Below are 15,885 nucleotides of genomic sequence, written 5' to 3'. Positions count from 1 at the left end.
TAGTCATTACATTGTTGGAATTGGATGTGGCCACGTATGGTACTTGATCTCCGTTACTATATGAATCTAGCTAGTGGAACACACTGGTCGTTGGCTCCAAGGAGACTGGAGTCCAAGGCCTACTGGGTCGATTAATTTAGTCTTAGCCGATCTACCGGTTGATAGTTCAGTTTAGCCTAGTAATTTGGAAAGGCTCCATGCAATATTCATCTCCAAATTAATGTCAAGAAATATTGTTGATATATGTAACGGCATATCATATACAAACAATATCCAATAAATTATGTAGGATCCTCACGTACTTCAGTTCAAATATTCAACTAGAACATGGTGATATAGCTTGTAGGAGAAACACAAAAATAGTGATTGGTTACATACACTTCCCATTTAATTATTCTACCATATTGTCTTAGCATGTCATAATTGAATACACACGGGAGTAATGCAAAATACATATATAAACCTATCTTCATACAATGAAGTGACTCCCAATTTACTTAGTTGTGGTTGTTCTCCCAAAACTGAGCTTGGAGCCAATCAATTGTTCCCTTTTGCACCTGGAAAGCCTTGGCCAAGACATCATCTGAGATGGGCGGTTTTGATCCAAAGACCGCGTTGGCAATAGTAATAGCCCCAGGGTTCTGGCTGCTTAGTGCAGCGATCGCGACAGCTGGCTTGTCATGGACTGGGTTGAATTGGAAGTGTATGAGCCCTTGGGGGAACACAAACACGTCACCCTTGTTGAGAACCTTGGTGAATAGCTTGTTACCGTTGTCTGTGTTGGAGGTGACAAATCCAACATAGAGTGTACCCTCAAGCACGGTGAGAATCTCTGTGGCACGAGGATGTGTGTGTGGAGGATTCTGACCTAATGGTGCATAGTCAATGCGAGCCATCGAGATGCCAAGGGTGTTGAGTCCAGGCAACTGCATGACATTGATCAAAGTAACGTTAGATCCGACCTTGCTCTTCATGGTGTCTCTAGGCTGGTCAAGTTTTGCTGCCTTGAAGAAGTCATCTGCGTTCACAGCCATTGGGTCCTTGCAAACAAATCCATTCACCTTCACTGTATGCATAGACAAAGGCAAATAGTTAGATGAAGAACATGTCATTAGGCCATACCTAGAAATGCTTGTTGTATGTAGATGTTTGTTTGAACAAATGATTCTTATTTGATTAGAGATTTAGTATAAGAAAACAGCTTGAGTTAAAGCGAGAGTATGCATACCTGGAGAATGTTTGTCGGCAACACAAAAGTCTTGGAGGGGGCTAGGGTCAGAGGCAGTGGCCTGTGAAATGACAAATGCTACAAAAGAAACGAGAATGAAGTAGCTGGAGGCAGCCATTTGGTTTTGCACACGCTTTTTGTACGTGTTTGCAGTCTCTGAATTCAGCTATGGAGCTTCTTAGCTTGTGGTGTTTGTGTCTGTCTTGTTGATGCCTTCGCCATGGGGATGGAGAGGTTATATAGCCTGCCGCATGCTCATGTGGCAACGTGTACGTGTTAATGGTTGAAAAAGTTATAAGTTGAACCTATCAGGAGAACTGATCGAAGAAACAGTCTTGGCAGTGATATCGACTTTCCAAACCTACCCTGCTTTTAATAATATTTTCACACGCACCATACGACTAACAAAATCAGCGTGCATGGTCTCTTTGCTTGCAGTTGCAGCACAGCATATATATATTACCAAAGTGTACTCTTTGTTTTCTTTTTGTGTTTCTAGGTGTCTGGGTTCAAGCATACTATCATCGTTTTAAATATCAATTTTACAAATTGGAAGAAAACCACAAAATCAAGATTTCTAGTGGTCACATAAATTGATTGAAATTTTAAAACCTTTGGAAGTAAACCGCAAAATGGAGGAGATCGGTTAGTGGATTCGAATTTGGATAAAACCGATAATTTGGACATCCATTTGAGCATCAGATGCATGATAAGACATTGGTATGAGTGCGTTGCTGATGGTGGACAGTGATAGCTGCGTAAACAAGAAAAATGGTTCATCAGACAATCTTTGCTTGTGCTAACGTAAGTATGGAAACAGTCAACTCACAAAGAAATATAGAAATAGTCTACAATGCGAAAGTATATGACCGTCATATAAAATCTTTATTACTTTTTCCACTTCATATCATTATAACTATCCAACAATCTCCATATATTTCGTCATTCAAGACGATTAATGTTTCCATTGTTTGTTTGGTGGTCACCTTTTTTTTTGCTTGTGAGAACTGTGGTACACGCTTTACTAGGTCAAGCACTGATTGCTTCTTAGTAGCTTTACACTAATACGTGAAGTATATGGATTGCTTAGCGGGCATGATTTAAACCAGAACTTATATAAAATAAAACTACTTTTTTCCCTGTCAATCTTTTGTTGGTTGATATTTTACTAGCTTATGGTCTAACATGCTTATTTTCTTGCATTTCATCACCATTGGTTCTGACTGTGATAGTTGCGTATACAAGAGAAATGCTTCAAAAGGTCCGTCGATGGTTGTGCTAACATATGTATAGAAAGAGTCAACTCCTCGCTAATAAAAGGTAGAAAGAGTCAACAGTGGGGAAGCCTGTCTATAACACATGTATATATAGTATCTTCACCTTGATCATATAACTATTTAATATATAATCTCCATCTCGTCATTCGCGACCACTATACAGCAGAAAGAGTCAACTCATGTTTCCAATGTTTACTTGATCAACTGGAATGCTTCCGTACCAAGGCAGGGACGAACTTGGTAAAAGCCTAACAGGGTAGCTACAGCACGTTTTACCTTTGAGTTAATCTAGAGGTGAAGTATCTATCGGTACAAGACCAAACCATCATCTGTTCTTTGTGCTCCACCACACGGTCATCCCATAATGCTGCAGCCTGCTATTGCCACAGCATTAGGAAAATATATTTTTTCTTTTCACCAGATCCCAGACTTTTTGATATGATACTGGTAGGGATGAAAACGGACCAGATACGGACAGATATCACCAATATCATATTTGTTTTCATATTTTTGGTCGGATTCGGATTCGAATACGGATAATGTCAACCATGTCATAAGATAGGATTAGATGTCGACATTATAAATATACGATTTAAGTATTCGGATACGGATACAGTATTGGATGTTGAATATTCCGACTCGAATACGGATAGATCTGAACTCCTCTAAACGAATTCGGTCTCGAATACGGTCGGAAAATATCCGTACCGTTTTCATCCCTGAACACTGGCCCTTCATTGACGTCCGGCTGCACCTGATAGTGACTTTTTTTTTGGGATCGATCAAGCATTTGGCTTCTGGCTACCCATAAGGCCATAACTAGGGATCACTGCCGGTTTGGAACCAGCTTTTACTTCCAGATTTTGATCTGGCATTGGTTAATCGGCTGTGTTGACCTTGAAGTTTCACTAGATCCTAACATAGGGTCATGTTACATCCCTGATCCCCTCTAGCTAGAATCGCTCGCGGACTCAGGGGCTACACCCCTCAAGTATACCTTCTGGCCAACGATAGGGCAGAGCCCTAGTATGCTCACCGCCTCTGCTCGGGGCTCCTGATCAATGGGATGCTCGGCCCGATCCCCTGGCCCCCGGTCTCCAGCACAGGCCATCTAGGCTAGAACCTGTTAGAAAATTAGACATTTCAATGTTTGATTTAATCTAAAAAATTACGCATAATATTGTGGTGGTATATATGTGCACGTGTGCAATTTTATCACTACTCAGTTTAGAGATAAACATTGCAAGAACTACTGCAACTACAACAGACATACTGAAAATAAAAGTCAATCGATTAGGATTGTACCCCGAGGAGGAACCAGTGCCGAAGGCACCGGCGGCTCCATTCGCACTAGTCGACATAGTGCGTTGCGTGAAGTAGCGGACCACAGTCGATGCAGGAAGATGTTCGCAGTGCAGTCCCGCGAACGTTCACCAGGAAAAAGACGAAGACGCAGTAGTCGATCTCGATCCACCGGAGTGGAAGAAGATGATCTCGTCGGTGAGCAGTCGCGGAAGACGCTCCCCAAAAATCTGATTGCCTGCACACCCGAGCAGGTGTGTCGATGTAGGAAGTCGTGTTTCGGAGGCCTGCTCTCCCGATCTCTGTGCGCGCAGAGGTTCGGGACGGGGACGAACAGAGAGCAACTCGACCGGAAGAGAGAGGACTGATTGTGTCCTGCAGGTAAGGAAAGAGTGTCACACGTATGGAATATATAGGCCCCAGGTGGAAACGTCTGATTGATGACAATTAATCACATTTAATTGCCATAAACCGAGTCAATCAATTAGCAATTAATTGCCATTAATTATACAACGGTAAGATCTTGTTTTCCTCCCTTTCCTTATTCACCACGCGTGTGCCATGTCACGTCTGGTCCTCGTGTGTCATCTCGATAAGACAAGACAAGCACGCACGCACGCCACGCCACGCCACGGCTCGGCGGCGGCGGCGCGCGCGTGTGGCACCCTTTTTCCCTTCCTCAACTTCTCCATAGGAGCTAACAAAGGCCACCTATTTAAGTTGAGTTAACATATGGTCAATCATCAATACGGTACTAAACCGTTTTCATTATAGCATTTATTATGGGCACTTGAATTAATCATCAAATATAATTATGGGCTAAAGGCCCATTATATTCAACAATCCCCACCTATTTCTAGGGCACATAAGAAAAGCTCTCGAATTTCCATATCGTTTCATATACCAGTCGTTTCAGTGGAGACTGTTAAGTTGAACTTCCACTTAGAGTACAGACTACACTTAGTCACAACTTGAACAATGGACTATGCCTTGAATTGCAAGTTTTCTGTGATATAAGCTTCATCTAAATTCATAACTGATACAGGGTTGCATGAACATCCCCTCTGGTTGAAGCATATAAGTCATACTTCTAGCCCATTCATGAGTATCTAGAGATCACCCAAATCTCATAGACTGTGACTAACAGTCAAACTCATATAGGTGTATTCCTTAAAGATGTTCTGTAGGACAACATCTATCGCTTCACAAGCCGCTTTGGAATACATTAAGGTATATAACCAGCCTTCCTTACAGACTTAGGAAAGAAGTGCAATTGAGATGAGTTAAGTAAAGGGTCTTTCCTCACAATCTACTTCTGGCTTGTTTCACCATTCTACTTCACGGGATCTCCGATCCTATAGAATAGGTTGCCACCATGGTAGACCTCACGTGGGTCTCAAACCCATCTCACTCGATGCACTATCTATCACATTACGGGATAGTCCCTTTGTGAATTGATCTGTCAGATTCTTAAATGTATGGACATAGTCCAATGCTATAACTCCGGAGTTTCTCAATTTTCTGACAGTCTTCAAACGCCGTTTGGCATGCCTAGTAGACTTCATGTTTTCCTTAGAACTGTTGACTTTTGTGATCACCGTTTGATTGTCACAGTTCATGGAAATAGCCGTCACAGTTTTTTCAACCACCGGTAGATCCATCAGGAGTTCGTGAAGCCACTCGGCCTCAGTGCCGGCGGTGTCTAATGCTGTGAGTTCTGCTTCCATGGTTGACTTCGTTAAGATAGTCTGCTCGCAAGACTTCCATGAAACAGCGCCACCTCCAAGCAAAAACACATATCCACTTGTGGCCTTTAACATCAACATCAGATATCCAATTTGCATCACAATAACCCTCTAATACCTTTGGGTATCCGGTATAGTGAATGCCATAGCTCACAGTACATTTCAGATAGCGCATCACTCTCTCAAGAGCTTGCCAATGAATATCTCCCGGATTTGACACAAACCGGCTAAGTTTGCTCACTGCAAACGAGATATCAGGCCTCGTGGCACTTGCAAGGTACATCAATGAGCCTATAATTTGGGAGAATCTTAGTTGATCCCTTGCTATTCTTTGATTTTTCCTCAATAGCACACTAGGATCATAAGGCGTAGGAGCAGATTGACAGTCACTATACCCAAAGCGACTTAAAATCTTTTCCACATAGTGGGATTGCACAAGTGTAATCCCACCATTACCTTCTCTTGAAAGCTTAATGTTTAGAATAACATCAGCTTCTCCCAAATCTTTCATCTCAAAGTTATTAGACAAAAAGTCTTTAACTTCCTTGATCACATCAAGGCTTGTCCCAAGGATCAGTATGTCATCCACGTACAGACAAAGGATCACACCTTCACCCCCACCAAACCTATAGTACATACATTTGTCAGCTTCATTAACAGCAAAGCCGACAGAAGTTAAAGTTCTGTCAAACTTCTCATGCCATTATTTTGGAGCTTGTTTTAGGCCATATAGGGATTTTAATAACTTACACACCTTGCCCTGTTGACCACTTGTTACAAATCCATCAGGCTGATCCATATAGATCTCTTCCTCCAACTCTCCAATTAGGAAAGCTGTCTTCACATCCATCTGATGAATGAGAAGACCATGAGAGGCAGCCAAAGATAGTAACACTCGAATTGTGGTCAAACGGGCAACAGGTGAATAAGTATCAAAGAAATATTCCACTTCTCTTTGGGTATAACCCTTAGCCACAAGCCTAGCCTTGTACCTCTCAATTGTACCATCAGGCCTAAGCTTTTTCTTGAACACCCATTTACACCCTATAGGTTTACACCCATAAGGCCGTTCAACCACTTCCCAAGTTCCATTAGACATTATTGAATCCATCTTAGTCCTTATTGCTTCCTTCCACAAGTTAGCATCAGGAGAGGAAAGTGCCTCTTTAATGGTTGTTGGGGTATCATCCACGAGGTACACAATATAGTCATCTCCAAAAGACTTCACTTTTTTTTTGTCTTTTGCTCGTTCGAGTGACTACATTATCATCCTCCTCAGGATAGTGAACATGAGGTTCCTCAGATTGTTCTATCGGAATAAATTGCTCATGGTAATTTATAGACTCATGACTAGAAATATTAGGTGTACTTTTCATAGGAAACTCAGTTTCAAAGAATGTTGCATCTCTTGATTCTATTATAGTACCAACATGCATATCTGGTACTCCAGAATTTATAATTAAAAATCTATACCCTACGCTGTGAGTAGCATAACCAAGAAAAATACAATCAACTGTCTTAGGTCCGAGTTTGCGTTTCTTGTTTATTGGCACATTCACTTTAGCCAAACAACCCCAAGTACGCAAATAGGAGACATTTATTATTTTATTTTCCCATTCCTCAAATGGTGTGATTTCTTTATTCTTTGTAGGAACTCTATTCAGGACATAACATGCTGTCAATATCGCCTCACCCCACCATTCTTTAGATAGTCCCGAAGTCTCTAACATGGCGTTAACCATCTCAGTTAGAGTACGATTCTTTCTTTCAGCAATTCCATTGGACTGTGGTGAGTATGGCGGTGTCCTCTCATGAATAATTCCATGTTCTACGCAGAAATCAGAAAAATCACTTGAAAAATATTCTCCACCGCGATCGGACCTTAAGCGTTTAATTTTCCTCTCAAGTTGATTTTCTACTTCAGCTTTATAGGCTTTAAAATATTGTAATGCTTCATCCTTTGTTTTAAGCAAGTACACATGACAAAATCTAGTACAATCGTCTATAAATGTAATGAAGTATCGTTTACCACATTTAGTCAACTCACCATTCATCTCGCATAGATCGGAATGGATTAATTCTAATGGTGCCAAGTTCCTCGCCTCCGCAGCCTTGTGAGGCTTGCGAGGTTGCTTAGATTGCACACATACATGGCACTTAGAACCTTTGACTAAATTAAATTTCGGGATTAAATTCATATTTGCTAGCCGCGTTAAACAACCATAATTAACAAGACAAAATCGCGAATGCCAAACTCATTCGAAATAATAGTATGGTTCACGATTTTATTACACACATCATGCATAGATAAGCGGAACAAGCCTCCGCAATCATAACCTTTACCAATAAAAGTTCCAAACTTTGAAAGTATAATTTTATTGGCCTCAAAGACTATATTGTAGCCATCTCTGCAAAGCTGTGAGCCGCTAACTAGATTTTTTTTATGGAGGGGACATGCTGCACGTTCTTCGTCAGCACCGTCTTTCCCGAAGTGAACTTCAGAATGACCGTACCAACACCAAGAACACGCACATGAGAGCCATTCCCCATCAGTAAGGCTCCAGTGTCGCCGGCCTGATAAGAAGAAAACAAAGAGATGTCAGCACATACATGAAAATTAGCCTCAGTATCCATCCACCACTCAGATGAATGTCAGACTGAAAGAACAATAGATAAATAATTACCATACCAAGATGTTCCTCCTTCAGCCTCGCTAATGACCATATTCACTGACTTTTTCTCTTCTCGTTTGAATTTGCGATGTGGACAAGCACTTGCCCAGTGGTCATCGCTACCGCAAACAAAGCAACCTCCATCTGTCTTTTTCTTCTTAAAAGTTGCAGTTTGCTTTGGCTTCATATTTGTCCCTTGCTTGTTCTCTTGCTTGTTCTTTTTTTTATTACGGAATGCGAATTGCCTTTTCTTTTGCACCACATTGGCACTAGAAGACTCAACGCCTTCTCCTCAACATCAAGAGTTCCCATGAGTTCGGCAAGACCAAACTCTTTCCTCTGATGTTTTAGAGAAGTAGCAAAATCCTTCCAAGAAAGTGGCAGCTTAGCGATTATACCACCGGCCACAAACTTTTCAGGCAACACACAAGAGAATTGTTCTAATTCCTTAGCTAGTGCCTGTATCTCATGTGCTTGTTCAATCACAGAACGGTTATCCACCATTTTGTAATCAAACAGTTGCTCCATGAGGTACAGCTCGCTACCAGCATCAGAAACCCCGAACTTGGCCTCAAACTCATCCCATAATTCCTTAGCAGTGGTGCAAATGATATAGTTGTCAACATACTTTTTATCGAGCACACTAATCACGGCGCCTCTAAAGAGGTTATCCGCTGCCATGAACGTTTGCTCCTCATCAGGAGTAAACTGTTCCGCCTTCCCCTTCGCGGCGTTGTAGCAACTCATAGCAGTTAACCACAATATCATTCTCGCGCGCCACCGCTTATAGTTTGAACCATCAAACGCATCCGGTTTTAACGCAGCAGCAAAACCACTAACACAAAAATGCCTAATATCAGATTTTGGATTGTTACAAAATTAGACATTTTAATGTTTGATTTAATCTAGAAAATTACGCATAATATTGTGGTGGTATATATGTGCACGTGTGCAATTTTATCACTACTCAGTTTAGAGATAAACATTGCAAGAACTACTGCAACTACAACAGACATACTGAAAATAAAAGACAATCGATTAGGATTGTACCCCGAGGAGGGACCAGTGCCGAAGGCACCGGCGGCTCCATTCGCACTAGTCGATATAGTGCGTTGCGTGAAGTAGCGGACCACAGTCGATGTAGGAAGATGTTCGCAGTGCAGTCCCACGAACGCAGTAGTCGATCTCGATCCGCCGGAGTGGAAGAAGACGATCTCATCGGTGAGCAGTCGCGGAAGACGCTTCGATGTAGGACGTCGGGTTCCGGAGGCCTGCTCTCCCGATCTCTGTGCGCGCAGAGGTTCAGGACGGGAACAAACAGAGAGCAACTCGATACAAAGCGAGAGGACTGATTGTGTCTCGCACGTAAGGAAAGAGTGTCACGCGTATGGAATATATAGGCCCCAGGAGGAAACGTCTGATTGATGACAATTAATCACATTTAATTGCCATAAACCGAGTCCATCAATTAGCAACAATACAAGAACGCACGCACGCCACGCCTCGGCACGGCACGGCTCGACGGTGGCAGCGGGGCGCGCGCGTGTGGCACCCTTTTTCCCTTCCTCAAGTTCTCCATAGAAGCTAACAAAAGCCACATATTTAAGTTGAGTTAACACATGGTCAATCATCAATACAGTACTAAACCGTTTTCATTATAGCATTTATTATGGATTCTTTAATTAATCATTAAATATAATTATGGGCTAAAGGCCCATTATATTCAACAGAACCTAGCGCCCCGAGCACCCAAGGCTCTGGGGCTGCAGTTTTGTCTGATGGACGCAGTGCTGTCCTCCATGCTTCCGACAAGGTCATGCACGGGGCGTGACAGAAAGGGGACAAATCTCCGGCACAGTAGGGCCATTTCCCCCCTCTCTACACACCTTCCTCTCTGACACCTTCCTCTCTGACAGTGGCGGAGCTAGGATTTTATAGTTGGGTATTCCACGTATAAAAAATTTTCTATGTATATGTGCAATAGTAATAGGGGACAAAATCAATACAAAATTGATCCTGGTGCAGCTCAAGTAGTACATATAATTTTTTTAAAATATATGCTAGGTAAAATATTTGTTTATCCTAGTAACAAGACATCAGGCAAAGTGAGCCTAGTATCGCCCCTGATAATAATCAAAGTATATATAAATTCTTTATCTATGTTACAAGAATACAATGCAACATTTCTTTAAAAAAATCAAAACGCAACAAAAAAAAAGAAGAAAATGAAACCTTCAATTTTTACTTTGAAGAATAAAAAAATAGATGTGGGATCTTTGTGTTCACCTTGTTGTTGCTTCAAGCCATATATGAGAAAGGCGTTGAGGGGGAGCCATATAAATGATAAAGCCTACAAAGACCACTGAACCACCGCCGCCGCCAGAGGAATGCCGTCGATGGGGTTTCTTTCTGATGAGTTCATGGGCAGCCGCTACTAGTTGTTCTACTAGGCTTAGAGCAACTTCAAGAGTTTAACTATTCTTATTGTTTATGCTATTTTAGAATTTGTATAGCAAAAGTAGACTCCAACTAATATGCTATCTAATTTTGTAAAATAGAAAGTTGGCTTTCCCTTGATTTTCGGTGGCTATATATAGCTTCTTACAGACGCTAACTGTAAGACTTTGTAAAGTAACAAGAATGTTGTAGATCTCTTATTTTTTAGAAATTTTCTATTGGACAAAATAGCTAAGCAATAGAATTTGATAATTAATTTTAGCCAGACTATTGGAGTTCTTTTATGGGCTACATATTTGCAACATTCAATAAACTAACATATATGCTGATTATACATGTGTGTGTATATATACATATATTTGTGTTTGTCACAAAAATCATGGGTATTCCATGGAATACATGGGTATACCCCTGGCGCCGCCCATGCTCTCTGATCCTCTCAAGGAATGGCTCAGAGTATGACTTTAACGACATCAACTACTACTCTCCATCCCGCGTGTGCTTCGACATTGATAGCGACAACCTTGCCAAGAATGCTCCTGAACTTAGGAACTATTCTTCTGATATTCTAATTGGACTATGGCTATTGCTATAATTAGAGGGCTCTAAATGAATTATTTATTTATCTATTATGATGCTTAATATGTACTTATCATTTATATATATACACTGTCGTATAAGATTTAGAAGTCATTTAGGACAATGACACAGTCTCCAAAACACAAGACCTCTTATTTTTATAAAAATATCTAGGAAAAAATGATATATGTATACTTTTATGAAAGTATTTTTCAAGACAAATCTATTCATATAATTGAAACATTTGCAAACTCAGCATTTAAAAGTTATTGATGATTTATATTCTCAATGTTTGACCCAAACTTGTCCAAAATGACTAAATCATATAGAAAGGGAGTATATATATCTTTATCATGTGAGTGTATGATATTGATTAAATCTTTCATATGTAAACTTTAGTTATCAATACTATATATTCATGCAAAGTTATACCTTCCCAGTGGTAAAATTATAAATTGATTATCTGTCCGCTTGCATACATGATATCTACACTTCATTAACTTGGTACTGCATCTGGTCAAGCGTTTGGCTGCTCACTATATATACCCCATATAACCGGCAGTCATATAAATTACATTAATTTTTTGATTAAAGTCATGGTGGCAGAGCCACAACACGGACACAATTACAATTATAGTAGAGAAATACTGACCATTTATTTTATTATCATTAGTAGCATAGAAATAATAAAAACATACAGTAGTAAGTAAAGTGCAAAAAAATTCTATATTCCCATACAAATTATTGCAGAACTCATACAATGGCCGAACATGATTTATTTAGTTGTGGTTGTTCTCCCAGAACTGAGCTTGAAGCCAATCAATTGTCCCCTTTTGCACCTGGAATGCCTTGGCCAAGACATCATCTGAGATTGGTGGCTTTGATCCAAAGACTGCGTTGGCAATAGTTATAGCCCCAGGGTTCTGGCTACTTAGTGCCGCGATTGCGACTGCTGGCTTGTCATGTTTAGGATTGAATTGGAAGTGGATGAGCCCTTGGGGGAATACAAACACATCACCCTTCTTGAGAACCTTGGTGAATAGCTTGTTGCCATTGTCTGTGTTGGAGGTGACAAATCCAACATAGAGTGTACCCTCAAGCACGGTGAGAATCTCCGTGGCACGTGGGTGGGTGTGTGGCGGATTCTGACCTAATGGTGCATAGTCAATGCGAGCCAACGAGATACCTAGGGTGTTGAGTCCAGGCAACTGCATGACATTGATCAAAGTGACATTGGATCCAACCTTGCTTTTCATTGTGTCCCTAGGTTTGTCAAGGTTTGCTGCCTTGAAAAAGTCATATGCATTCACAGCCATGGGGTCCTTGCAGACAAATCCATTCACCTTCACTGCATATACAAAGACAGAAAAATAGGTACATAACGATCAGAAATCATTATAATTAGGACATACATAAAACTCTAGTTTCTGTTCTGACAAATAATTCCAATTTGATATGTGATTTAGTACAACAAGACATAGTGCATTATTTAATGTTAGTGCATGGATACCTGGAGAGTGTATGTCGGCAACACAGAAGTCCTGGAGCGGGCTTGGGTCAGAAGCAATGGCCTGAGAAGTGACCAATGCTAGAAAAGAAACGAGGAGAAAGTAGGTGGCTGGAGCCATCTTGTTGTCTCCGAACTCAGCTATAGCGAGCTTCTGGTTGAGTTTGTGTCTCTGTTGATGCTTTGGGCATGGGGATAGTGCGTTTATATAGGCTTGCCACAGCGGCAAGTGTGGTGACGTGAACGTGTTAATGACTGAAAACTTCCAAGTTCAACCTACCAACAGAAGAAACAGTCTCCGGCTCGTAGAACCTGCACATGAAACAACACAATTATCTTTTTACTATACCAACCTTTTCAAACCTACCTTGCTTTTAGTATTTTCATTTCACACTCATTCCAGTAAACAAATATTATGTGATCTCTTTGGAACGTGTTCCTTCTTTTCTTTTGTGTTTTTGGGAGGAAGGGTCATGCTAATTATCCTTTAGAAAAAAATCTAAAAAATGATTCAAATAGTCCACATTCATGCTTGTGCTCACATACCTATAGAAATTAGAAAGGATCAACTCCTCGCTAACAAAAGATAGAAAGAGTCGACAGTGTGAAAGCCTCTATCTTTACTTGGCACCTTGATTATATAAATATCTAACGATCTCCATGTAGTCATTGTGACCACTTGAGTCATAGCAGATTCATGTTCCCATTGTTAACTTGGTCAGCATTTTTTCGGGAGCTAACATACATGAATTAATTGAGTGGAATGCTTCCACATATAGCAAGATGGAGACGAACTGGTAAAAGCCCGTTCGGTTAGGGACGTTCCTAGCATGGAACCGGTCCAGCGTTATATAAATTATCGACCATAAGCCTGCAGCCTGCTGTTGCCACAAGATTAACAAATGTTATTTTTCTATTATATTCACATGATCTCTGACTTTTTCGTATATGATATCCGCACTTTATTAACTTCCTGCTGCATCTTGTAGTGACCTTTTTTTTTGGATCGATCAAGAAAAATAACAGGACTGCGCCACAACTGCCCCATGCTTAATTGTCACTAGTACACAGAGGGGCGGTTCGTAATCCCTTTTTACAGGCGGTTTGGCGAACCGTCTGTGTTTGGTGGCCTGTGGAAATAAATTTTTTCACAGGCGAGTAATTGAGAACCGCCTGTGGAAATGCATTTCTACAGGTGGTTCAGTTATGCCAACCACCTGTAGAAATCTTTTTCTGGAAAATACGAAATCGGTTTTTAAAAATAGGAAAAATAAAGATTTTAATATCAGGGAAGGCCCACTGACTATTCACCCGCCCGTCTCCGTCTGATAGGTAATAATAAAAATAAAAGATATGAAGAAATTATTAGAAAGATCTAGATTTTATTTGTATAAAAAACTATTAGAGATTAATATGAAATAAGAATAAAAATTTTAGTACAGATAACATCATTAACTAGTTAATTAGACAATTAAACATCTAATCTATGGGGTGTATTAAAGGAGTTATGGGAAGGTTTGGGGGTGCCAGGCCCCCTCAGGCCCCCGTTCCCTCCGCCACTGGCTTCCGGTCTGCCTCGGTGATGATGTACCAGAATCAATCGGATAACAGCAGCAGGCAACATGCCATTCAGCATTAGACGGCCAATAGGTAGCTCACCAGTCAGCAGCACTGCAGCAGCCTCATTGCCCAAGGAATTGTTCAAGTGAGGAAAACATTTTTAGTTTCTATGGTATTGCTTGTTGCTATTGAGGATGTCTGCAAGTTTGCATCAACATCGGTGATAAATTATCTTCAAAACCAAGATATGAGCTTTCATGTGTCTTTCCCTGTTGCTAAAAGCGTACTAATTAAAGGACGCCATGTTATGGATGAATATTTATGTTCTGTTCTTTCTTCTGAAAGGAAGGGCGTAGTTCACCCTTTCAATGACACTTTCAGTCTCTTCCCAACCAAACACCACCTCCTTTTGCTCTCAGTTTGGACACAACAAATAATCTGAATTATTAATTTGTTCAATGGATAAAAAGCTACCAGTTTCTAACTGTTAGCTACCCGGTTACTGCATGTTCATCCATCTCAATTTGTCAGACTCCGAAATTTCCTGAATGTTGGTAGCTACCAGGTTACTCCAATACATTAGTCGAGTCTTGCTAGCTCCCAATTGCTTATCTTAAGTGAAATTTCTTGAATGTTGACTCATGATTACAAACTTATCTGAAGCTCCCAATTTGCGTAACACCCAAAATTTGCTTTCAAATTAATAGGATTTAAATTGATTCATTCAAATATTTCTGTGAGCATTTAAATTAGTGAAGAAATAAATTTTATTGAAATTTAAAATTCAACATAGAGTTAGAAACTTGTTTATGCATACATGCTGAAGCATATCTTATTGTTGTTTTGATTGCTTTGGGGTGGATTTTGGTTGCTCTAAAAATTCTATTTGGAAAAGGCTTTGAAAATTAAAATAGAAAAAAAAAAAGAAACGGGAAAAGACCTCATCCAGCGCCCAGCCCAACTCCCCATCGGCCCAGCCCCCGTTCCTCCCCCGCGACCCAGCTAACCGCCCCGGCCCACTTCTTTCTCCGGCCCAGCAGCGCGCCCCTCCCCTTTCTCCCTTTCTTTCTCTCGCTGCCATCTGGAGCCCACACGTCGGCGACTTACCTTTCTTCTTCCTCAGGTCGTGGCCGAGACGGTCTCTCCTTCTCTCACCGAGATGGAAACCCATCCGGTAAATCCGGGATTTGGTGCTGGGATTCCCAAATCAAGCCCTATAAAGTTTTGTGGTCTCCCCGCGCACTCCTCTTTCCATCCACAACATTGGGGAATCCCTAGATAACTTCTATCGCCGCTGGTTGGATCTCGCCGCAAGCCAAAGATTGCCGCCGCCATCGTTCTTCCTCGGTGCTGCCCCAGAGCCGCCTAAATCGTGACGCCGAGCTTCGTATTGCTCCTACAAGGGTTCTGAGCCTCCCCTTTTATCTCTATCGCGCCCTACAGCTCCCTCATCGATGCCGTACCTTGCAGGAGTGCCCGGTCCGCCATCTCAAGCCGTCGGACGCCTTCAAGCTTTTCCCGAGCCTTGATTTTGGTCTGGTGAGTTCGCAGCAAGCTT

The 15,885-nt window shown here is 41.2% G+C and overlaps 2 protein-coding genes across 2 annotated transcripts; both read right to left on the bottom strand.

Annotated features, from left to right (window-relative positions):
* LOC110436832 (germin-like protein 12-2) lies at window positions 337–1,439 on the bottom strand. Its single transcript, XM_021464392.1, has 2 exons — window positions 1,229–1,439; window positions 337–1,066 (listed from the first exon to the last, which is right to left on the bottom strand). Exons 1-2 carry the CDS (start codon window positions 1,344–1,346, stop codon window positions 498–500), a joined length of 687 nt encoding a protein of 228 aa, XP_021320067.1. The 5' UTR covers window positions 1,347–1,439; the 3' UTR covers window positions 337–497.
* Window positions 11,968–12,933, bottom strand: LOC110437133 (germin-like protein 12-2). The gene is made up of 2 exons (XM_021465426.1): window positions 12,771–12,933; window positions 11,968–12,608 (listed from the first exon to the last, which is right to left on the bottom strand). Exons 1-2 carry the CDS (start codon window positions 12,886–12,888, stop codon window positions 12,040–12,042), a joined length of 687 nt encoding a protein of 228 aa, XP_021321101.1. The 5' UTR covers window positions 12,889–12,933; the 3' UTR covers window positions 11,968–12,039.

This window comes from Sorghum bicolor, chromosome 7 (genome assembly GCF_000003195.3).
Source record: "Sorghum bicolor cultivar BTx623 chromosome 7, Sorghum_bicolor_NCBIv3, whole genome shotgun sequence".
Taxonomy (NCBI): domain Eukaryota; kingdom Viridiplantae; phylum Streptophyta; class Magnoliopsida; order Poales; family Poaceae; genus Sorghum; species Sorghum bicolor.
Note: the sequence above shows the minus strand (reverse complement) of the source record. Positions and strands in the feature narration are given on the sequence as shown.